The sequence below is a fragment of the Siniperca chuatsi genome, linkage group LG23 (genome assembly GCF_020085105.1).
Source record: "Siniperca chuatsi isolate FFG_IHB_CAS linkage group LG23, ASM2008510v1, whole genome shotgun sequence".
NCBI classification, from domain to species: domain Eukaryota; kingdom Metazoa; phylum Chordata; class Actinopteri; order Centrarchiformes; family Sinipercidae; genus Siniperca; species Siniperca chuatsi.
In genome coordinates this window covers 11,071,970-11,095,711 of record NC_058064.1, presented here as the reverse complement: position 1 = coordinate 11,095,711, position 23,742 = coordinate 11,071,970, and the positions used below count along the sequence as shown (strand labels likewise).

Here is a 23,742-nt window from a genome sequence, read left to right as displayed (position 1 = left end):
AACTTCAGGAGGATAAACATGTTGGATGTGATTTTTCTATAGTTCCTTTACTTGTTCCAATCTTTGCTATTGTGAAAACCCAAAGCCTTAGCCCTGTTTGCTCTGCTTGAGGACCCAAATCTTCTCTGCAACTGTGTCTTTGTTTTCTGGAATTGAAATTAAGCCATAGGTTACTACTGTATCAACTCTTTTGACCAAATTGTTCCAGGAACTATTGAACCACAGGAACTAAACTAGGACCTAAAAGTCCCTTTGGTGTATTCTTGTTAGTGTTCCCACCGAACCATGAGGATTAGGCAAATTAGTCCGATAATGGATTCAAAAATGATGCCATCGTTTGTGACGCAATTCTTACACAGGAGGAAACAACACAGACTCATCGTGTTGTTCTTTGTATTTACTGTGGATGTAATGAAATGATGCAAAGGAGACTGGAAACTCCAGAGCGCTTGTCTCTAATCCAATCTTCTGAGTCTTTCAATTTATTTCTGCTTTTGTAGGCTACATGAAACAAATAGCGAATAAAGCTTTGTTTCTCTTGTTCACTCACTTTATCGAAACTCCCTCTCCCCCCTCTTGTTTGCTTGTGCACTCAGCTCATTCGCGCACACTCTCTCGCTTCATCTTGTTTTTTTTTTAGTACCAGTGCTTGTTTACTGTGTGACTTAAGCTGCAAACAAGTTGTATCAGGAAGTCAGGTAACGTTATTAAAGAGTTACAAAGTCCTCAAAGGGAGGAGGTCAGGGTGGATGACGTGTCAACAAATCCTTTGACTTAAACACAGGAGACCAAGTTTGTTTCCTGAAACCTTTCACCAGTCAACGTTGTTGTTGTTTTAAACATGACCGCAGTCGTTCTCTAACCTTAGCCACAGGGTTATTATTGTAACCATGATGACACAAAAGCGTAAAATTATAAAATTGATTATTTTGTCATTTAATTTGGAGAACTTGTATGGCTAATCATGTGCAAAAAAAATCCAGCTCAAGTCCAAATATAGACAAATTATATTTTGATGCTTTGACAACATTGTTCTTGAAACTTTCATGCCAATAATGCCCTTTGAATCTGAATTGAATTCTAGTGGCAACAAGGCATCTCTAGTTATAGTGAAGTGTTTTTGTTACGTACTTAATACCACATACACATATTTTGAATCTGCTTGTTTGAACCCATCATAGTTGGAATATCCAACTCCAAAATGCTATTTCTTTTTGGGTGCATCATTACATCAAAAGGAAAATCCAAGCTGACGTGTGCATCATTTTAAACATGTTTTTCTGTACAACTTGGCATCTTTCAGGATCTTGACTAGAATTTGAAATAAAGTTTTGAGTTCGAACAGTACAGGTGGAAGAAGATATATTTGTTTTGTAAGCCTTGTTATATCTTTGCTAAGTGAGCATAATTCTTCATGGCAATGACCAATCAACCATCAACAATTTGCCTCTGTCTGTCCATCAATTTCTTACATCCATCCCCTTGTCTTTGCTCGTGGTCTGTCTTTCTTCTATTACATCTGTCTATCTGGAACTTATTCTGTTGTGGCAGCCATTAACATTAACTATGGATGAGGGTGTCAGCAGTAAAACGTGTGTTTGCATGCCTGTCTTTATGCGTCTGTCCAGAAGTAGCCTGGTAAGTAAAGGACAGAGAGGACGGCCAACATTTAGAGGCAGTAATAACAATGGAGTCCAGCTGTTTTGCCAACAGCTACAGCAGGCCATGTTTTCTCAGGGCAGTTTTCATGCTTACAGCCCATGCTGTTTTTTCCCACTTGTCAAAACCCATCCAGGCTCTGAGGAACATTTCCCATCTCTATGGCCTCTTTAAGTCACTGGTACCCAGGGGAATGACACCCACTCCCACTGGTCTGAGGTTGAATCCACTAAACCCTTCCCTTCTGAGCCTCCCTTAACACCGCTATGAGCTTTCCTACTGTCTCAATATAGATGAAAGAGATTACAAATTGGAGTGGTCGGCTTGCGTGCCATTTAAGAAAAAGCTGTTTGTGTGTTGGCGACTGAAGCAGACAAAATACAAGCTGTTCTTTAAATAGGGATGTATTTACCTCTCCTCCAAATGAGGAGTGACTGGGCAAACACACACATACAGCCACACCTGAATGAGCTCAGTTGGCACAGGGCATGTGTTTTGCCACTGCAATTTGCACTATTGGCATAGCAATGTTTAGCTATGTCAGAAAGAGTTTTTGTTGCCCTGAAGATGTTTGTCTATGTGTCTTTCCTTCCTCACAAAGGCAGAAAAATTAAGGAAATCCTCAGAAGTGAGGACATTTGTGTGGTATGTGAACAAAACGAAATAACTGATAGGGGTTGAGTTTTAGGAAAGGTTTGGGTTACACATTTACTGGGTGGGGGTAAGGATTCTTCTTAGACATGCAGCAACACACTTCTGTGTATGCGTATTTGCTACTGAGCGAGACAGTACCTGTTTATCGGACTGTTTGCGTGCCTGCTCTTCCTGGGCGAGCACCACCTCCCTCTCCGCTGTAATCTGAACGCTTTCCCTCAGTGCCTCCTCCAGCTCCTCAATGCGCTCCTCCTTCTGACGGAGGGTGTCCTACAGAGAGAAAGTATACAATGTAAAGGCAGTATAAACTGTTGCAGTGCTGAGACGTTCAGTTGATTAATCCAGCATTTATTAAGGAACAACACTAAGAGTCTACAGCCATGCTAGCTGCTCTGTGAGGCTGTACTTAAGCACAGTGGTGCTTTCAGCTAGATGCTAACATCGACATCTAAGTATAGTGTGATGGCATGCTAACATTTGCTAATTAGCACTTAACACAAAGTATACTTTTGCAGGTATTTGGTAATAAATGACGATGACGTTAGATGAAAAGTTAAGAGATCCCGAAAGTTATTACAATTCAGGTAACATGTGTGTCCAAATTTTGTGCCAGTTTATCCAAACATTATAGAGACAAAATTACTCAAAACCACAAATGCCAACCTCATGGTGGTGCTAGAGGAATGGTCAGTAGGCTTCATCATCTGGGGACCATGACTGCAAGTACAAAATCCAATAGTCTAATAGCTGTTGAGATATGTCAGTCTGGACCAACGTGATGGATGGCTAGTGTGGCTAAAAATGCTAAACATTCGATGGTTTCAGCTTCTCAAATGTCAGGATTTCTTTGCTTTAAAAAATTACAAGGTGCTTATCTTGCATTATTTAGGTCTGACGAATTGTGATGACCATTTTTCACTATTTTCTGACATTTCATAGACCAAACATAATAGTTCATTGCAGCCCTAGATACTTGTAATACACAGTATTACATACTTGTAATATCCAGCATTATAACACATTGTTAGAGTTTTCTCATCGTGGGTCATCAAATGGTTTCAGTGTGTCTCAAAATAATTATTTTAGGGAGGCTTTTAAAATGGGGTACACTAGCCAGAAAATCAATTGGCTTACTCATATACTGTACAGTACAAAACTTTCCTTGATCTAAGATCCTTCATATCTGACAGACTGTGTATTACTCAATCAGTTTCCCGTAACAGCAACTTTCCCTGTCACATCCTGCTTAACATGTCCCCAGGGTGAAAACCTTGGACACTCCTCATTCCAGTTTGCTGCTCCCAGCAACTGGAATAAGCTGCAAAAGACTTGCAAATTAGACAATCTGATCTCCATCTGCCTCTGAGGACTCTCAAGAATTCCCAATCACACATGAAGCTGTTTCTGACTAAAATCATTACATGAACTTCCCCCCCAATTCCCCATAAAGAGCTATTTTTCCTCCGCCAGGCAACTGACTTTCCTGGTTAAATTAGAGTTGAATGAATACCTGATGGAGGCAGAGAGAGGTTGAGACATTACAGTGGCCATGAACCTCCAGAACATCTCCAACACATGTGCTCTGAATCCTGCTCCAGATCCAACATTACTTGGTGTCTAACTATGCAGACTGAGATGGACTTTAATTGGATTAAATCTTCTTATTGTATTGAATTTAATTTACGGTCTGAATTATACTCACATTCCATTTTCAGTCTTCAGTGCTGGTTAAACTATGCTGAATGGCTTACAACTGACACACACACTAGTCATGGTTGTAACCACTGCGGTCTCATAAGTCTGAGTGACTCACGTAGCTATCAGCTCATCTCCTAACCACACGCATACACATAAATGACAACTTCCAAACTCCTGAAACCAAAGATCAATCTTAGCTAGAGGGAGCATACGCTTATTTGCACAAACACACACACACACAGAAAGAGTGTTTTCATCTGCCTCTAATCAGAGAGACCACTGAGGTTAACGATTACTGGAAGAAGAGAGGGAGGAGGAAGAGGCGGATGGATGAGGAAAAAAAGGAAAGAGGAAGTCAGGGAGAAATGGGAAGGGAAATTAGAGGTGAAAAAGGTGAGATTAAAGGTAAGGATTCAGAGGTGAAAGAAAACCTGAAATATGAAGAAATATTAAGAAATCAACACCCTACACATGGCTGTTAATCTTGTTGTCACTTGACACTCCCCCAGCAGACAATTAAGAGATGCTCTCACACCACGGAAAGCATTTTAAAAGCCACAGCATTCACTACATAGTTTAGTGCATGGGCCCCTTATGTCTCCTCTAATCACCTCTCTTCCTCACCTCTTTTCTCCCCTTCACTTCTCCAACCATTTTTTCCTCCTCTCCTCTCCATCTTCCATCTGCTCTCCCTGTCAGTCATCTCTCATACACTCCCCGAGCGAGCGCTGCATCGTGTGTGTGTGTGTGTGAGAGAGTGAGTGTGTTTGACATTGCCTCAGGCTGCTCCCTGTCACAATTGTCACGTTATGATGAAGCATTGTTGTGATAGCAGACAATATTCAAGGTAGGACAGAGAGAAGGAGAGAAACTTTTTCTTTCTCACTTTTTCACCCTCTCGTACCCCCCCATACACACAACTCTCAGCCTCCTCCTCCCTCTTCCTCCTCCCTCCATACCTTTATGTGCTGGGAGCTTTCGTTCAGATTGTCCTCTCTCTTCCTGGCGTCCTCCATCATCTGGGCATTCCTGCTCTTCTCCAGCTGCTCCTTGTGTTTCATGTTAGCCACCTTCTTCGACTGGTCCTTCATCTGCCTGCACACACACACACACACAATACGACATCAAAGTCAATGCATCACCGACATACAGTATCCCTGACTAAAAAAGTCTGTCTGGAGTTCACAAAGTTAAGAATGGCGATATTCATGGATATGGTATTAGTAGTAGTTATATGGTAAATGCACACTGAAAATTAGGAGCTGGTCATGGCAGTGGTCTATTAAGAAGAGAGGATAATTGAGCTCTAATGATTTCATTGCATCACTGACATTTGGACCACAAACATTTAATATTATTATTTAATATTTACATACAGTACATTACCTTTAAGAGTATGTCTCAAAAATGATCAACTGACTCAATAACCACACTTAAAAATGGTAATCTAAACGTTAGAGTCTCAAGGAAACAGACAAATGGGCCTGTATTAATTTAGCAACTTAGATTATGTCCCAAAAATGCACAAATGCCTCAATAAAATAGTCCATCCTGGTGGCCTCTCTAAGATGCTGACCATATAAGAACATCCCCAGTTCAAGTCCGGCCTGGGACCTTTGTTGCATGTCATTCCTCCTCTCTTTCCCCTTACTCCCCTCAAATAAAGGCAAAACTGCAACTAAAAAACTTTCAAAAAATGTTTCAGTAATCTAACTTGAAGAAGGCAGTCCAACACAATCCAAATTCAAACCCTAAATTACAAGAGTTACAGTACACACTAAATAGTATTATTTTCTTGCTGATTTGATATCATATTGAGAAGCTGTTGAGCACAGTGCCGTTTCATCAAATAAAAAAATATATAATTTGGGGAAGCCATAAGAAATACCAGCTTTATGCTTTAACAGCATTAAATACCATCAGTGACCCCACATGTTGCACCTGTATTCACTGGCAGGTCACACAAGTGCAGATGATATTTAATATATAGAGTGGAACCGTCTCCTACCACACATATTCAGGACACACTGTCTGTTAGTGCCATTAAAATGATACTGCAAGACAATCTGATTAACTATTCTGTTAATGTGCCATTAAAATGTAAATATCAGTACAATAAAAGCTATGAATTAATGACTAGATGACATTTGAGATTTCTCCATAGTGGGAAGTATGAAGGTCTTTTCATGGAGGGATTACTGGGTGTCGGGAAGCAGAGTCTAAATCATCATCTGGGGAATGACGGAGAGAGAGAGCAAGAGTAAAAGAGGGAGAAAGAGAGAGAGAGAGATTCCTCATGGGAGCAGCAGGGTTGAGAGAAAGGGTTTAATCCCTATTTAAGCTGTCTGGAAGCCATTGTGGCTCTGTAACAGACCTATCAGCTATCACACCAGCTTGACTTGATCAGGACCTTTCATACCTTTCTCTCTCTCTCACACACACACACACATGCACAGATGTGTGCTAACCCAAGCTAATGCCAGTAAGGTTTAACAGTGTCTACTGAATCATGACACAGATGAAAGATAAGTCAAACACAAAGGATAAATGTGTAAGCATACACGTGTAGGCGCATGCACACCCGCATGTGCACACACCGGCACACATCCAACAAAGACACTTGTAAGACGAAACTAAACTGCTGACTAACACATTAGAAATTAATCAAACTCAATAGAAGAGACTTCTATTGAGTTTTGCATCGCCCCGCATAAGTCTTGAGTCTTTTGTATGTTTGCATTTTTTAAATACTTTTTACAGGCTCGTAGATAAATCCATTTTCTTCCCTTCCATTGCTGCAGCTGCTAGTGAAGGAGCTGACCTCCAGTGATGGGAACAGCAAACTCCGTCAGCGAAGCATGTGCACTCATGGGAAATCATTTTTATGGGGCGTACACTGCACATTTTGTTTACTGAGGTGTAAACAGGTTCCAATCGTCACGTGACCTTTGAGTTTTGTCTGTGCACCACAAAGCTCTGAGCTTAAATCCATGCATTTGCAATCTTACAATCTCACTGAATGCTGCTTCACTTATTTTATTTCCACTGCTTTACTCCTGAGTGCAATCTTCTGTCTGAATTCGTAGGAGTATAAAGTTTATTTGTTTACACCCAGAGTGATATACATATTCTAGTGTCTAAATATTTTATGACACCCTCTCTCTTTCATCTTTCCTGTCCATCTAAGCCATAAACTACCTGCTAAACTAACCTAAAGTAATGGGAGTAATCCATCAAATGGCTTTTACATAAGCATCAATGCCAGAAAAGTTGAGAAATGATATTGGCAGAGGATGGTAACATAAAATCCTCTATGTGTTTGCTAAAAGGTCCAGGGGGCCCAATTCCAAACCGTCCAGAGAAATTTGGGAAGTTGGAAGAAAAATTGAAATGTGACTACGGGGCCAAAACTGCTCTGCAGCACCTGGATGCTCAAAGCTCACAGAAAAATAATCAGTTTGTTAAGCTGCGTGTGCACATGTGTGGTTTTTACTTGTATTGTTTTTGTGTGCATTTTAAAGGCCTACACATTACATCATTATCACATCCAAATTGGGTTCAACAGGAAAGCAGATGAAGTAAGCGTGGAGTCAGCTGCTTAATGGCATTGTTTGGTTTCCTTTGTTCGGTCCTGATTTGAGTTTGCACCCTGAATGTGGGATAAAATTTGAATATTTGGGATCAATTTTGTGCTCTACGCCCTGTGTGAGTGTGTAACAGGTCATAAACAGGCAGGAATGTTCCTATTGGAGGATTTCCAGGAAGCTCCAACCATCTGGTTAGCTCTCTGAGGTTTCCCCCCTTCATGCTACATTTACTGTACGTATGTGAGTGTATGTGCACGAGGAAGAGACTTTTAGTTTGCAATGTTTCCTATTGACTCAACACTCAGTTCCCACTTACGCTCCCTCTCTTTCCTCTTCTGCTAATGCTAAACACTTGTTTTGCTCAAACCTCACTTGTTTGCCTGTATCAGCACGTAGATCATGTGCATGGGTAACTATCACGCATTTGCATGTGACCACAACGAGTTCCTCCTCCTTCTCCTCCTCTCCTTTCATTGGAATTTTCTTGCTCATCAAAACCAACGCTGCTCTTTCCCTCCACTTATTTGCCCAATTTTTTGCATGTTGCATTATAATTATTTGCATGACAAGCATTTGCATCAGACCAAGGCACGAGGACAAATGTACTTCACCTCACCGCTCCCCTTTCTTTTCAGTTTTCTCCATGCTCCCTCTCCAAATGCAACATTACTCTTTCCTCTGGATGAAATATTTTCATCAGACCATGGACCATGTCATCTCTCCTTTCCTCTCCCTGATTCCTTCCACTCCCTCTTTTGTCACTTCCATCTCCTGTGCTTTACCTTCCCTCTGGCTCCTCCAAACAATCACAGAATTTTTGTTTGCCATCTTCTCCATAATGATTTATCATCTGCATATGAATCTAATTTGTCATGACGTTAATCATCTGTGATACTGAAGTGTGTTTTTATCAGCTGGTAATGTGATAGCTGGCAGGTAATATAACATCTGCGTACTGGAAACCACAAATATACCTGTGTGTGCTTTTAAAGATTTCTAGTCCCTCTAAATGGGTTTAAAATATAAAGAATATATATATACTATATATATAATTACATGTCATGTCAGTTACACCTCTTGTGGAAATACCTTTAACCTCTTGAACCATAATTTCTCCCATCAATTTTGTTGCATTCAATTTAGAAATGTTTACATTAGTATCACATATCTATCCTGTGTGTGCTTGTTCCAATGCTTTGCCAACGCTGGATGGCACTTATATTGAAAGAAGTATTCAAACCAAAGACGACATGTTTATTGCTGCATAATTACGTCAAATGGATATATTCTACATGTCATATGCATATTTCCCCATCCTGTACTATCTTATCTTTAAAAAGTTTGGGATGTTGACTTTAATTTAAAACAAAGCGTGGTGGTTTGTAATGATGCAAGAACCAATGGGTCTGGCAGGATTGAAAAGCTTAATATACCAACAGTAATGTACCACTAATTACAATACTATGACACTGCATACAGTATTACATTCAATTACCTTATCACCTTCTGAACTTATTTAGAGACGCTGTCTTACATTTCTATACAAGTTACTTTGTTACATGGCGCAAAAATCCCTACTGTACAAACTTCAGGAGTGCTGTTCTCTGTGTGATCCTGACCTGTGACCTCCCCGAGGAGAAGGCAGGAGAAAGGAGAATTTCCCTATGGGGTATGATAACGTATCAAAATAATATTATTTCCATATTATTATGTAACTGATGTTATGACATGGGTTCAAATTCAACTGTATAACACTACTTGCTTTAAGGAGCAGAAGCTACTCGGTGAACTCGATGGCTCAACTCAGTGGAGGCAAAGTGCCATTTGAAGCGGTTTTAATATGTAAAATACTTCCTTCACTCTCCCTCTGAAATCGCTTTCAACAACTGCTGCAAAAACCGCTGGAGGAGGCGGAATCACAGGAGAGTTCACTTTACCCACAACGCTGTAAACACCACATACAAATATGCAGTGAAACCAAGTCTGCACACACACACACACACACAACGTACACACAATCATACACTCATTGACACATAGTGTAAGTGCACACAAAGGCACAAATTTACCAAAACTGTGCTGATAGTGGGGGACACACGCACACACATGCATGGTCGGTGCTGTCAACTGTTCCAAACACAACCTGCTTTGTATTAGAATCTCTCGGCCGGACCACACACAAATATTTGAAGCACACACACATAGTTGTGCATGCAACATAACATGTGTCTGTTGTCCAAGATTTGTACAGAAATACACACATGCAAACACGGTGGCACATAGAGTAAACATTAGTTAACGTAAACACACACTAACATACTTGTTGACAGCACTTTGAACATCCTAAATTTTGCAAAACCTCAAAAATACCCTCATGTACTGACCATACACACACACACACACACACATCCACAAAAACATAGAATAGCCTTCATTAAAACTTAAAGTTGTAAAAAATTGTGAATACTGCTGGCAACTAGCAGGAAAAATGAAAACACACACACACACACACAATCTCATAAACTTCAGTAAACCTCAAAGTCTCCAAAATATATTTTTTTTAAACCTCCCTCATTAGCATGCTGCTGATATTCAGGGACCCACATTAAGGTAATATTAATATTACATTTGGAGTCCTGTATAAATATTTGATCAGAAATGCTCGGGGGCCTCATGTATGTTTACTGCACATCGTTCACCCAACATTAACATCAAGGATTTCCTTTTAACCATTTGGAATTCAGAATTTCCTTTGAAAATACAGGAAATATTGGTTTGGTTTACTAAGCCCATAAAAACTATAAAACATAAAAAAGGAAAAAAAATGATCAAAAACATAATAGTTTAGTCTTGCCCACTGTTGGTGCGGAAGAAAAACTTACAGTTCAAGCAGGACATTTTGGAGGAATAAAGAAAGAAATACTTATGTTGTTGTTTGCGGAATGACTGTAGATAATCCCTCAGGCAGAGAAGTAAATTTGCGAGGTAAATAAGGAGGTAAGGCAGCTAAGACCCATGTGTATGTGTGCAAACTTCCACAGTGTGCGTTACTGGAAACTAGCTGTGAAAATACTATGATACAACAGCAGACAGAATGAAATGTCTTTTTTAATAGCATCTGTCCTTATTAAAATAAATCACTTTTACGGGATATATCCACATTTCAGAACTAAACATACAAATGAAGGGAAAGGGTTTAGATAATAGTAATAGTGTAAGCATGTGACAGAGAGCTGGAGTTGATCTTGGCAGTGTCTTTGTTTAAAATGGAGAACAACAAAGTCCCTGAATTAATTGCTGACACTCATATTCATCTTCTGATCTGAACTCTAGATTACACTGCAGATGAGTCAACAACATAAAAAGATTACTCTCATTATGTCTCAATACTTACAGTATGCTGTTAACTGTATGCATGCAGTAAAATACAGTAGCATTCCTTTAACCCTCATGTTCTTTTCAGGGTTTTGGAGACCCCAGGATGTTTAACAGCTCAAAAAACATACTTAACATTGTTTTATCACCTTGAAACTTTATAATTGTTCTTACTTTTATAAGAATTATAAACATGTATAAACATGATTTTGAGGGCTGCAACTAATGATTACTGTCATTATTGATTAATCTGTTGATTATTTTCTCGATTAATTGTTTGGTCTATTAAACATCAGAAAATGATGAAATTGATCGTTATAATTTCTCACAGCCTGAGGTGATGTATTCATATAGCTTGTTTTATTTGACCAAATGTCCAAAACCAAAATATGTTCAGTTTACTATCATACATGAGAAAAAAAGCATCAAATCTTCACAAGTGAGAAGCTGGAACCAGGGAATTGTTATTGGAGTTTTAATAAGGTCAAAAGAAAAGAAATAAAACATTTAAAGGGGGATTGTTGATTGTTGTTGATTTTGCATTCTGTGTCTGTGAGATCCCAAACAATGACGAAGTGAAGCAACAAAACACAACCGTTAATATAATAATACTACAAAGCAAAATATAATAGGATAAGAAAGCATAATTTACAGTGACACGCCACTGTAGACGTGTCTATTTTCTGAATATTCTTTAACAAAATTGTAAACAAAAAGTGTGTTTTTCATTTTCCTTTAGTACTGGGAATGGTGTATATGCAGGTATTTTAATTAGATAACTCTCAGCAGTCATCCCCACTGTAGTGTTGTCACCTATTAGCTGGCAAAGTCCTTTTTGCATGTGTGTTTGTGTGTGGAAGACAGAAAAAACAATGTGCATGGGTCTGTGATAGCGTTTGTGTGTGTGTGTGTGTCTGTGCATGTGCTAGCTTGTTGTCACCCATTAGCGGACAAATCCCTGCACCACCTCAATGTTCAGAGTCATACGGGACCTCAAAGGCATCACACACATACACACACAGATACACACACACACACATAGGGAAACAATGCAATTCTTTTTTAAGCTACAGAAACCTTGATGTCAGACAGTGGATGAGGAGTTCCTTAGCTCAAGATCAAAACAACCACAAAAAAAGACGAAAAAAAACCAAAAAGGACAGAAGAAGAAAAAGAAGTCTCCTGTTGTCTACCAGACAGCAAGGCAATGCTAACTTAGTCTTTTGTTTTTTTCCCCCTCTAGAGTTGAATCACAAAACACCACAACAGCGATGAAAAAGCTGACAAGACGGCAGGGGGAACGGTGGCTCTGGAAGTTGAAAAGAAAGAGCAAAGAAGGAGCTGGCCTTTACAGCAGAGCAGAGCGCAAAAAACACCCAGACCACCAGATTTATGCAGGAAACAGAAGGGAAGAAGTGGTTATTATGTGGTCGATCACAATGTGTAGGTCAGAGAAATTTCAATATGACTTTGATATGTCTGTTAGAAAAGCTCGAATTCCGACTTTGGGTTTTGCATGCTGAAATCTCATTAGAGTCGCCTCCTGAGTGCAGCTAGGAATATTTAAAAGTCAAAAAAGAAGAAATAGAAGTTTTGTCATCTTGGGATGTGGACGATGCCTTACGATGCCATAGTTAAAGAAATAGTTCAACATTTTCACTTTCCTGACAAGAGTAAGATACCTCTTCGTTAAATATGAGGCTATAGCCAGCAGACAGTTAACTTAGCTTAGTATAAAGACTGGAAACAGGGGGAAAGAGCTAGCCTGGCAGTGTCCAAAGGTACAAAATCTGCCTACCAGCCTGTCGAAAACTCAGTAATTAACACGTTTTATATCTAGTTTGATTATTCCTTGGTTAGGAGCAGCAACTTCCTGGAGTCTCTGCTGATTGCCTGGCCACCTCATGGTAATGACAACAGAATCTAAAGTTTTAGTTAGTGAGCTTTAAAGATGCTGGTAGGTGGATTTTTTTATACCTTAAGAGAGAGCCAGGCTAGCTGTTTCACCCTGTGAAGCCTAAGCTAAGCGTCTCCTGGCTCCAGCAACAAATTTACCCTACAGATATGAGAGTGGTATCAATATTTTCCTCTAACTCTTGGCAAGAAAGCAAATATGTGTATTTCCCAAAAGGTTGAACTATTTCTTTAAACTGACACAATTTAACGGTCCAATTGCAACGTTCATGACAATTTTGGGACCTAAACATAGAGCCGCTGACCATAAAAGATTGTGAAACCTTGGTTGAACATTTGAAATAGTGTCTGAACTGTTTAACAAAAGTAGTGACAGGAACAAAATGTGGAGTGATTTCTCTACAAGAGCCACAAAGCCACAAAGACAGAAACCCAACAAAAGTTAGAAGAAAGTTTACAGCTGTCCAAGTTAATGATAGTGATACATTGCTCGAATATTTTTCTTGTTTGCTGTGGTAGCCTGAAATTTGAATTTAGTGCTCTTATCGTGACAAGACTAGCAGGATGCTATAATGGAGGGTGCAAGAAAGAAACAATAATGTTTCCTCTTCAAAGAGGCAGGGATGTGGCAGAGAAAGAGAGCAGAGCGAAAGTCAAGGTGTCTCCTTCAAAGACAGACAGGATGAGAAGGATTAAAAACAGAGTTTATGACAGAGTGAAGGAGATGAGAGAGTGTCTCGATGCAAGGACAAAAAGCATCACAATGAAGGAGAGCGTGATGAGAGGGAGAGGGCGAGAGAGACAGTGATGGAAGAAGAAAAGCAGGCATGCAGTACTAACCTTGAGGCAAGACTGGGTAGAGCAGGTGACAGCGTTGCATTGTAAAGAAAGGGAAAGAGAGGCAGAGAAAGAGAGGGAAAGGTGAAAGGGAAGACAGGAGTTGAGTGCTAGGTTTGCCAGCTTGATCACTATTCAAAGAGGAAAGAGATGAGAGACAGTGGAACTGACAGAGAGACAGTTAGAGACATAATTAACCATAGAGATACGGCGGCAGACACATAAACAGGGAGAAAGGCATGACCAAGCAAACAGCTAGGCAGGCAGACAGACAGTCACATAGACAGGTTGAAAGCAGGCATTTCTTCTTTCAGTACAGTACTGAGGGTTATGAGAGGCCTGCTCACCTCACATGACCTCTACAAACATTTAAGGGCACACACACACACACACACACACACACAGACAGACGAAACGGCAGTCACAAACCATAGAAAGCGAGCAATTAGCCAATCAAAGCATGAGCTGAGAGCGTGCTCACTATGAATTATTTCTTCTTCAATGGTTTTTATATTCCAGACGACTTCTTTCACTTCCCGCTGGGGCCACTTGAGAAGTACGCAGCTTGTGGATTTGTGGAGAAGTCTCCACCAAAAGGCATATGGCATGTAATCATTAAGATATGAAATTTGAAGAAAATTCACTTCCTACATTGGTTGACCCCAAAAGTATTCCACCCAATCACTCCTCATGTGTTTGATTGAACTGGCAGAGCCCAAACTCCAGGGTGAGCTTATGCCTGGGAACGCACGCTAATGACAGCGTGCCAGAGACAAATTGTCCATTACAGAACAATATAACACGCAATAAACTTCTCTAATTTCCCATTACTCAGGTTTATACTCTAAACCTCCTTTATTTTTTCCCTTTCCAGTCTTTTCTGTCAGTTTCGTTTTCTGTTTACTTCTCCCTACCATGTTGTCTGTTCTTCTTTTCTTTCTTTCTCTACGTCTCCACCCGTTATTTCATTTCTGTCTCGTTGTTTTTCTCTCTCCACCACCACCTTCCTTTCCCTTTTCCTCTTTCTTTCCCCCTCTCTGTTTTCCACTCTTCTGTCCAAATCCTTTATTTTGGCCATCAGGGCAGATTTTCAGCTCCATTTCCCCTCAGTGTGAAGTCACTCAGTCTGCTCCAATTACCATCCTAGTACTACTACTGAAATAAATAACCTGGCACCATTACAGCTGGATTTAACCTAGAGCGGAAAGAGAGAGGGTTGATTTTTACCCTTGTTTCACCCACATCTGATCTTTTCATTAGTAACGTTCCCGCTGCTCACTCGTAGCCCAAGGTTAGCCTTGGTGGCAAACTAAGAGTTGGCCACAGGCGAACGTATCCTCCTCTGACGTACCTGTTAGCTTGAGGGTAAGTCTTATAATTCACAGCAGGGTTAGGTAACACTGAGATAAACTCAGTATTAGTACACTTTATGTTACAGGGTCAGTGCTTGCGAGTTCAAAAAAGTCTAGTTGCTGAATACATTATTATAATCTTAAACAGGGAACATTTGTTAATTCATGGCTCTTCAAACCACCATACAGTTACAAATACTGACATCTGTGAACAGCCAGTAAAGGAGCATTTGGGTTAAAATGCCTCAATGGTACCTTGATGGTAGTTTTTGAGGAAGGAGTATTTTGTTAACTTCATATGTTCCATGTGAGAATAGAAAGCTAGCCTGACAGGTGTAGCAACAGTAACTAAGGGGGGCGGGGCTTAAAAACAGTCAGTTCTGCCCTTTTCATGACTGTGTTTCACCATGTCAACACTTTACCACAGCCTCAAGTTAGCCAGGGATAATTGTCCTCATCATACATCTAACAGCTAAATGAAACCACTAAATGTGAAGATCTAAAAAGTATCATACATCCTTACACCCTCTAATATAACCTCTACAAACCGCTTACTTCACAATAACGACTGTGTGTGTGCCAGTGTGTGAAAGTTAAATTTCCTCATAAAAATCCACTTAATCTTAATTTTACTATTAGAGGATACTGTTCTCAAACATAAGGTACTAAGGCCAGATTTAATATCTTTCCAGTTTCCTAAGAGCTGCCCGCAAAGTTCAGATAATAAATATCAGTTGCAGAGAAGCCTTTATTTTATTGTAATCCACAGGGAGAATGAAACATCTTTCAAATACATATGACGTAAGAGCTTACTGTAAGAGCTCAACCATCTGCAATTTTAAATGGTTATAAAGTTACATTACAGTGTTATCCACAAAGCTAGCACCGCTGTAAATCTGCATCTGTGGCTACTGGCAGACTAAATAACACACACACACACACACACAAACACACACAAACACACATACAGTCAAAACCCACCAGTTTGAAGTCAGCAGGTGCTGAATTATTAATAGTCTAGTATTTCTACTGGCCAGACAGAGACACAGTGAGGAAACACTGAATCTCCCTAAAATCATTAACAACCATTAGTCTTACAGTCAAACTACTAAACACACAGACAGAAAGAGAGAGAGAGAGGAGTTTAGAGTGTGAGTGGGTAGAGATCATGTCCAAGGAAGAAAGTGGAGGAAAAGATTAAAGAAACAGAAAGAGAGAAGGCGCAGACAGAAAGCATATGATAGTTCAGAAATCAAAGGCATACAGACAGACAGACAGACAGACAGACGGACCAGTTTTCATAACCACAGACAGCTCTGATCTGTCTAACAAACTTTGCTCTCACTACTCGAAACAAAATATAACCCAGTTCAACCTCTTTGTACACTTCAAATTGTTTTTCTAAATGTCGGCCATGAGATGAAGACTCTTGACCTTGCTTAAGAAGAATTGTTTTTAAGAAGCAACTTAATCTACTGAGGCTCCTGTTTTCTTCATACAGAAATACCCATGAACAGACACACAGGCAGAACAACAGACACATAGAATGAAACAGATATTCAAGGAGACAGGTAAACACAGAGGCAGGCAGGCATGCAGGCAGACAGATAATCAGATATAGACAGAAAGAAAAGACAGATTAAGATTAAGACTAGTTTATGAGGTAGATATAGTGTACATAGGCACACATAAAGAAAAAGAGACAGACAGGTAGAAAAGTCGTTAGAAACAGACAAAGGAATACAAAAAAATGGAGGGAACTGTCCAGACTCCTAATGAAAGAAAAAGAGTGTGTTAAACTCTGCAAAGTCAGACATCCTCGGCTGAAAGTAAAACAAAAGTGAAGTGTGAAAACAGAGCCACTAAATGAAAGAGTTGCGTCATTGACAGGAACAGAGGCTCAAAGAGTTTCAGGCTGCACAGCAGAGACACTGATGCCAAACTGTGCCCTCGTTTTACAAACTTTTGGGAGCAGTTCGGCTTGTCATACTGCAGTATAACAGACGACAAAAACTGGTGCCGATAACTGAACTTTAGGGGGATTTTTTTCAATCTGCAAACAGTCCAAATAAGCCGTATTAGAGCGGCTTGGTGAACATTCAACAAATGCTGCAACTCTTTAAAGGTGATTATTAGTGAACATACTCAGCTCTGTCCCATGTGGAAAAGGCTTGCAAACATGAGAAATATCTTGACAAGTCACAATTGTTTGTCTTTTTTTTTTATGTGATACACTATGAGAAAAAAAATAATTTTAGGGCTGCTATTAACGGTCATTATCAATTTATCTGTTAATGATTATTTAATGAATTGTGTTGTCTGTAATATGTCAGAAAACAGAGAAAAATATCCATTATAATTTTCCATTGTGACATATTAAAAATGCTTGTTTTATCTGAATTCAAAGATATTAAGTTTAATATCATATTCAACAAAGAAAAACAACAAACAATTCTGTTCAATCTTATTTTAATCTCAATGAAAGAACCTCTGACTACATGTATTTCATCTAGGATCTCAACTTGTGGTCCTGTGGTGGTTAGACGTTCAATTCCCAATGGGAAAAAATTGAGGCACGTTGGGTGAAATTGTCCATCAAATTTCCTTTTTGATGAATCTGAAGCATTTAATTCCATAAAGCTTTTCCACATGGGACTGGTTGCTTTCATAGTGCTCTCATATCCCGTCCTCCGACAAGCAAAGTGAGTTTTGTCGTGCATCTGTCTAATTGACTGACAGGGCCACCAGCCACTCACGTGCCCAGGTAGTCCCACACCAGCCCCCCCATTGGCTGCTGAGAGGCAGCAGGGGGAGGGGCCTGTTTTCGCGACTGCTGAGAAGGCCACAGATGAGAAGCAGAGGGGTTTCTGGGGTATGATGGGTGTGCACGCACACACAAACAAACGTAAACGCACTCATACAGATGCAGAATCGCATGAATGCATACATATATATTTATGCATACACACATGTGAATAAGGTACAATGACAGAAATTAGAAAAGAGGAGTGATGTCAGAAGCCGAAATGAAAGGAGAAAAGGGGAAGAAAGAAGGGAGAGGAAAGGGTGAGAAAAAGGAAAAACTACTGGATTAGTACTGCAGTAAAGATTACCATAGACTCCAATGGTATGTAGCTTGAAATTGTATGGAAGGTGGACAACAAAGTGGAGTCCAATCTAAAATGATCAATTCAACAAGTAAAGATAGTCTTGGTCTTGGTTTCTACTGATTTAGGTTCATAGAGGAAAGAGGAAGATGCCGTAATGTTGCAGAAATTCAGTTTTTAAAATGTTCTTTTTCACAAACAGTGAATTTTTTTTTTCTTTTCAAATTCACCATCTTTTTGTCATTGCTCTGTATTAATGCGTCTCTTTATCCTCATCTCTCACCTCTCCAGCTCATGGATCTTTTTCTCCTTGTCGTTCTTTTCATTCTCCATCTCTCTCAGGATCTCCAGAAGTCGTTCCACCTCAGATTGGGCCTTCCCAGCATCCTCTTTGTGCTGGGTCACTTCCTGCTCCAGGCAGCAGATGCGTTCGGAGAGTTCAGTACTGGCCTGGGAATCTGCCACTGCACTCTGAGCCTGGAAAAGAAATTAATTATTATAAATAAACCGAGCGTTAGCTTTCAAAATTAGGTGACCACCGCGAATATGCCAATAACAACATCGGTGTTGAGGATGGGTTGGATGGATTTGATGAAAGTGACACGTGTCTTTGTAAACTGTTTAAGAGTATAATTGGTCTATAATTGGTAAAATGATACTCGCAGACCAGTCTTTCAAGGACCACATACAAGATTTGTATCCTTTTACATACCAGACCTTTACTTTAGTGAGATTGCATTCAGCATATCAGATATATTGTGTACCATGTTTGAAATTGAGATGCTTCAACACAATGAGGCTGCATCAGGTGATAAAATAAAAAGTAATTTAGTGGAGCAATACCAAGCCTGGCTAACACAAACAAAGAGCACTTATGAGACATACAGGATTTTAATGGATTTTGTACAATGCATTTAGGGCTCCTTTATTTCTATAGTCTAAGTATTAATCTGTTTAACTTTTTTATTTCAAAAGGTGGAAAAAATATTTAAAAATCAAAATGGAAGTGAAAATATCATGACACTTGTTTAGCCATGTTTATTTTTGAAGTTATGGGATGAATACTCAGCAGCTCATTAGCATTTTCTCCACATTTTTCAAAAAAATACAATTTCGCAAGACTGTTTTTTGTAAACTGTGGTGTCTTCTTACAGCAGGGAACACAACAACTGTTATACGTGTGGGGGCATAAAATGATGGTGAAAATCAGTTTGAACTGATCTGCTCCTTAAAAAAACTGCTGAGAATATTTTTCAATAAAAATTAGTAAACAAGACTAAGAGTGTACAGAAATACTAGCGGCACTGTGAAGCTGAGCTAAATGCTACAGTCAGCATGCTAACATGCTCACAATGACAATGCTAACATGGTGATGTTTAGCAGGTATAATGCTTCCCATGTCCACCATCTTAGATTAGTGTGTGCATGCTAACCCTTGGTAATTAGCATTGAACACAAAGTACAGCTGAGGCTCATGGGAATGCCATTTGGTTTGCAGATATTTGAATATATATGTATTGCGTATTGTGTTATAAATGTGTGTATTATTCAGTTACAGTATGCTATAAATAAGTCTAAGCCTTTTAGTCTGGCTCAGTGATGGTGTCTTGGGTTTGAGTTGGTTTCCACACACATAACACGCAAACACACATAATGCTGATTTATGTAAAGTTTAGCACGAGCATGAAAAGGTGAGTAAAGTAAAAAGCAAATTAAACTGAGTTGCAGTGTCTTTCTTCTTTCTGCTGCTCTGCTAAACTACAGAGAAGATGTCGAATATGAGAAAAAGAAACAAATGAAGTATAACAAAGAAAAAAACAAGTTATAACCAGCTTAGAGGTTAGAACAGCTGTGTGTGTTTCCCAGAAGCAAATGTTGCTCTTGGGACAGATTGACTTTGTGTGTGTGTGCACACGCCTTGGTCACACAATACATAAACCCTATTAGTTTTGGAAGTGCACAACAGTTTTTGCAGGTCTTTATGTGGAGAGGAAATGTTTGGGTGTCTGACAATATTATAAGAAGATCTGGGTGGAGGGAAGAGAGAGAGAGAGAAAGAGAGAGAGACAGAAAGACAAATAAGAAAGGAAAAAAGAAACATCACACACACATGCACAATGTCAATCAATTCACACACATATAAGTTTTCACTCTTTTTTCCATCCATGGCAACAGAAAGAGACTAAGAAATAAACCCTGATGAGACAAACACCAGAGATACACTGACACCTTCATACACATTCTCTCGCTCTCTCTGTCACATACTCTCACACACATACACACACACACACACACAGATGTACATACACACTCAGGGTGTGGTGGTAATGCTGTCTTCTCCACTCTGTGAAAATGACTGTAAGGCTGTCAGCAAGCCGTCACACACACAACATTTTATGGGCTGCTGTGTGGGAGAGAATATGTGATATGCAAACACACACACACACACACACACACACACACACACACACACACACACACACACACACACACACACACACACACAGCCAGTCATCTCTCTTGGAAAACAGTTACTTGAAAACAAGGAAAGGGAGAAAGAGACAAGGGGTTCTTTAGTATAAAATCCTCCATTTGTGTTCCATTGTGTTTCTGTCTGAACTGAATGCATTTTTCCACCACTGAGATTCATATAAAGGATGTTTTCAATTGGTTAATGTTGTCCATCTATCATGACCATCACAAATCTTAAAAATAGTTGTTAGAATCTTTTTGGTCCAAATGTAGTCTAAGACTGGTGTCAAACATGGACAATTTATGCAACCTACACCATTTCATTTTCATGATTTTTATAATTTTATTAATAATCCCTTATTTCACACACTTTCAGCCAAAACTAAATGTACACTAGAAGACAAATTTTCTAATGAAAGTCATTCTTGTTAGCATCTTGCTGAGTGATACAGTATGTTCATATTGTGCTGCCGGACAGCTAACCTTCTTGAGTTGGTTCTCAAGTTTGACACACTCCTCTCTCTTCTGCTCCAGGCCAATCTCCAGACTCTTCAGCCTGCTGTCCTTCTTCAGAGTGGAGGAAGCCAGAGAGGAAGCCTTCTCCTTCAGATCCAACACAGACGTCTGAGAGCAAAAAAGAAAGAATAATGCAGACAAAGAGAGATAAGGAAGGAAGTCAATACTACAACTTCTTAGTTCTAAACACTGAGCAGCTCTACTGAAGCAGTTGGGGGTTAAGTGCCTTGCTCATCAACAGTATTGTCACTAACCTGCATTAAAGGATAATTCCAGTTTATTACAACATGGGTCTTATTTTTGTAACTTTGTTAATCTTGTCTACCAGTTACGGTAACATTGTACTTGCCAAAGTAATTCATCTTAACATTATTATGTGGTGCGAGAGAGAGCGCACATGAAATGTTGGTAATATTCCAACCATTGCACAGTAAAATTGTGTGTGAGCACAACTACAGCAAGTATTCTAAGTCAAAGCTGAACCAAGAAATCGACCTGTAAACTTCAATGAAACAACTGTTTGTTTGTTTCATTTTCTCAGCCAAATAAGTTTGGTGAGTACAATGTTATTATTACTGATAGGAATGATGGCTAATATAAAAAAATAAAATCCAAGTTGTATGAAACTTGAATTATCCTTTAAGGCCTTCCTACACAGTTGTGGGATTGATACTGTCCCTTGTTCTTCAAAACCTTTTCCCATGACCTGTCTCTTTTCTCACTCTTCCAGCTCAATCTCTCCATCCGTGAAGTCTCTCTCCCTTTCTTTTCTGGTCTTTTCCTCTTTTGGTAGGGCCATTGAAACAGAAACCAACGGGACCAGAAGGAGAGACACTCAGACGTGTAATTTTACCCTTGACTGACAATACCAACTCTAGACTACGGATCATCATGTTTGACTGGGCTTTGGTCAACCTTGGTGCTTACTCTGATTATATTTAGGTACATATATATTGCTGTTGTCAGACAAACCCCACATCTGCGTTTAGCAGTGTAGAAAGGAATGCTTGTTTCCTCCGTGAGTTTTCCCATGTATTTCTCAAATTATATAATGGAACTGTAACAGGTTTTATGACCCCACAATCACTAAAATTAGCTGAATAGTCAAGTCAAAAAACTCATAAAGGACTTTTCACTACAACAACGTGTGCATTTCCCCTTTTAAAAGGAATAGTTTGACTTTTTTGGGAAATACACATATTCTCTTTCTTGCTGAGAGTTAAACGAGGAAATCATTACCACTCTCATGTCTATACGCTAAATATAAAGCTGGAGCCAGCAGGTGGTTAGCTTAGCTTAGCATAAAGACTGGAAGCAGGGGGAAACAGTTAGCCTTGCTCTGTCCAAAGGTTAAAAAAAGTCTGCCTACCAGCACCTCTAAAGCTCAGTAATTAACACTGTATCTGGTTTCTTTAATCTGTCCAAAACTGAAACATAAAAAGTCACATACACTTGACGCACTGAAAAAAGTGGAGCAGGTGAGGAGAATCTGAACCAATCAACCAGCCGGCTAAGATCTAGGTCAGTACCCTATGACCTAAAATGTATATCGACATAAACATAACGTTAAATGTAACAATAGTTATTTTTTATGCATCAGTGTATGTATTTCCTTTCTCATGTTAGCTAACTTCTGATATGTTGATATGGTCATGACAGATGGACAACACTAGGCTTCTACCTGCCTATGCCTCCTGAGGGATATTTTGTTAAAATACACTGTTTTGCTAAATTTTGGTTTTCCTGAAGTGGTTAATTGTAACTTTCCTACTGTGCTGCCCAACTGCTGCAGGATGAATAAAGCAAAGACAGTGCTTAAAAATGCTTTGTCATCTTCTGCCTCTCCTTCTTTGCCTCTGCTGTGGTGTTTTGTATGAATCACAAAGCAAGAAGAATTCAGCTACAATCACTGTTTTCATTGGTTGTGAAGCATATTGTTGTCAAGGAAATGTCACTGTTTATCCTTCAGCGCACGGACTTTGGGAGGATCCAAGGTCTGTTCTACAGCGATAGATCAATCTCGTTACCTTGACACAGAGAGGGAGAGGAGAGAGAGAGTGTTTTTCTGACTTATAGCACAGATATGGATGAGTGTGTTTGCATGTGTGTGTCTTCTACCTCACGGTCAGCCAGGTCAGCCTGCAGCTGGGAGACCTTCTCCCTCAACTCCTTCAGCTCCTTTTTGCTGGACTCCATCTCCTCCCCCTTTTCTCTCTCTTCCCTCTCCCGCTGCTCCTTCAACCGCTCGATGATTCGCTCCTGGACATCGAGAAGGAGAAGGAGGAGGAGGAGAGGAATGAGGGATGGAAGTTAGAAGAATGGAGGCAGAAAGAGTCCAACAGTTATTCACAGTCATTCAATATCAAGTTTCTATACTAATAACAGTCGCATTAAACTTGCATGGCAGCTTTGATAGGATCTAACAGCCAACAGTGATTTTAGACACGTAATACGTTATGGCACAAGATGTAATATTCACAACCACTAAAACACTATAGACGCTATCCAGCTATAGAACGACACAGCGGCCAGTTCAAGCAAAAGTATAAAAGTTCACACACACAAAAGCAG

General features: G+C 39.6%; 1 protein-coding gene across 15 annotated transcripts in view; it reads right to left on the bottom strand.

The window, feature by feature from the left end:
• Positions 1–23,742, bottom strand: part of LOC122871139 (ELKS/Rab6-interacting/CAST family member 1-like) — a 139,608-nt gene that overhangs the window by 75,018 nt on the left and 40,848 nt on the right. For 10 of the 15 annotated variants that reach the window (XM_044185843.1, XM_044185831.1, XM_044185829.1 and 7 more), the window contains 6 exons: positions 23,290–23,430; positions 21,139–21,279; positions 18,467–18,660; positions 13,728–13,739; positions 4,971–5,106; positions 2,452–2,583 (listed from right to left, as the gene is read on the bottom strand). In XM_044185843.1, coding sequence (XP_044041778.1) covers positions 2,452–2,583; positions 4,971–5,106; positions 13,728–13,739; positions 18,467–18,660; positions 21,139–21,279; positions 23,290–23,430 — 756 coding nt within the window. The remainder of the gene's footprint in view (positions 1–2,451; positions 2,584–4,970; positions 5,107–13,727; positions 13,740–18,466; positions 18,661–21,138; positions 21,280–23,289; positions 23,431–23,742) is intronic. The other 5 variants (XM_044185832.1, XM_044185834.1, XM_044185836.1 and 2 more) reach the window with 1 other exon arrangement.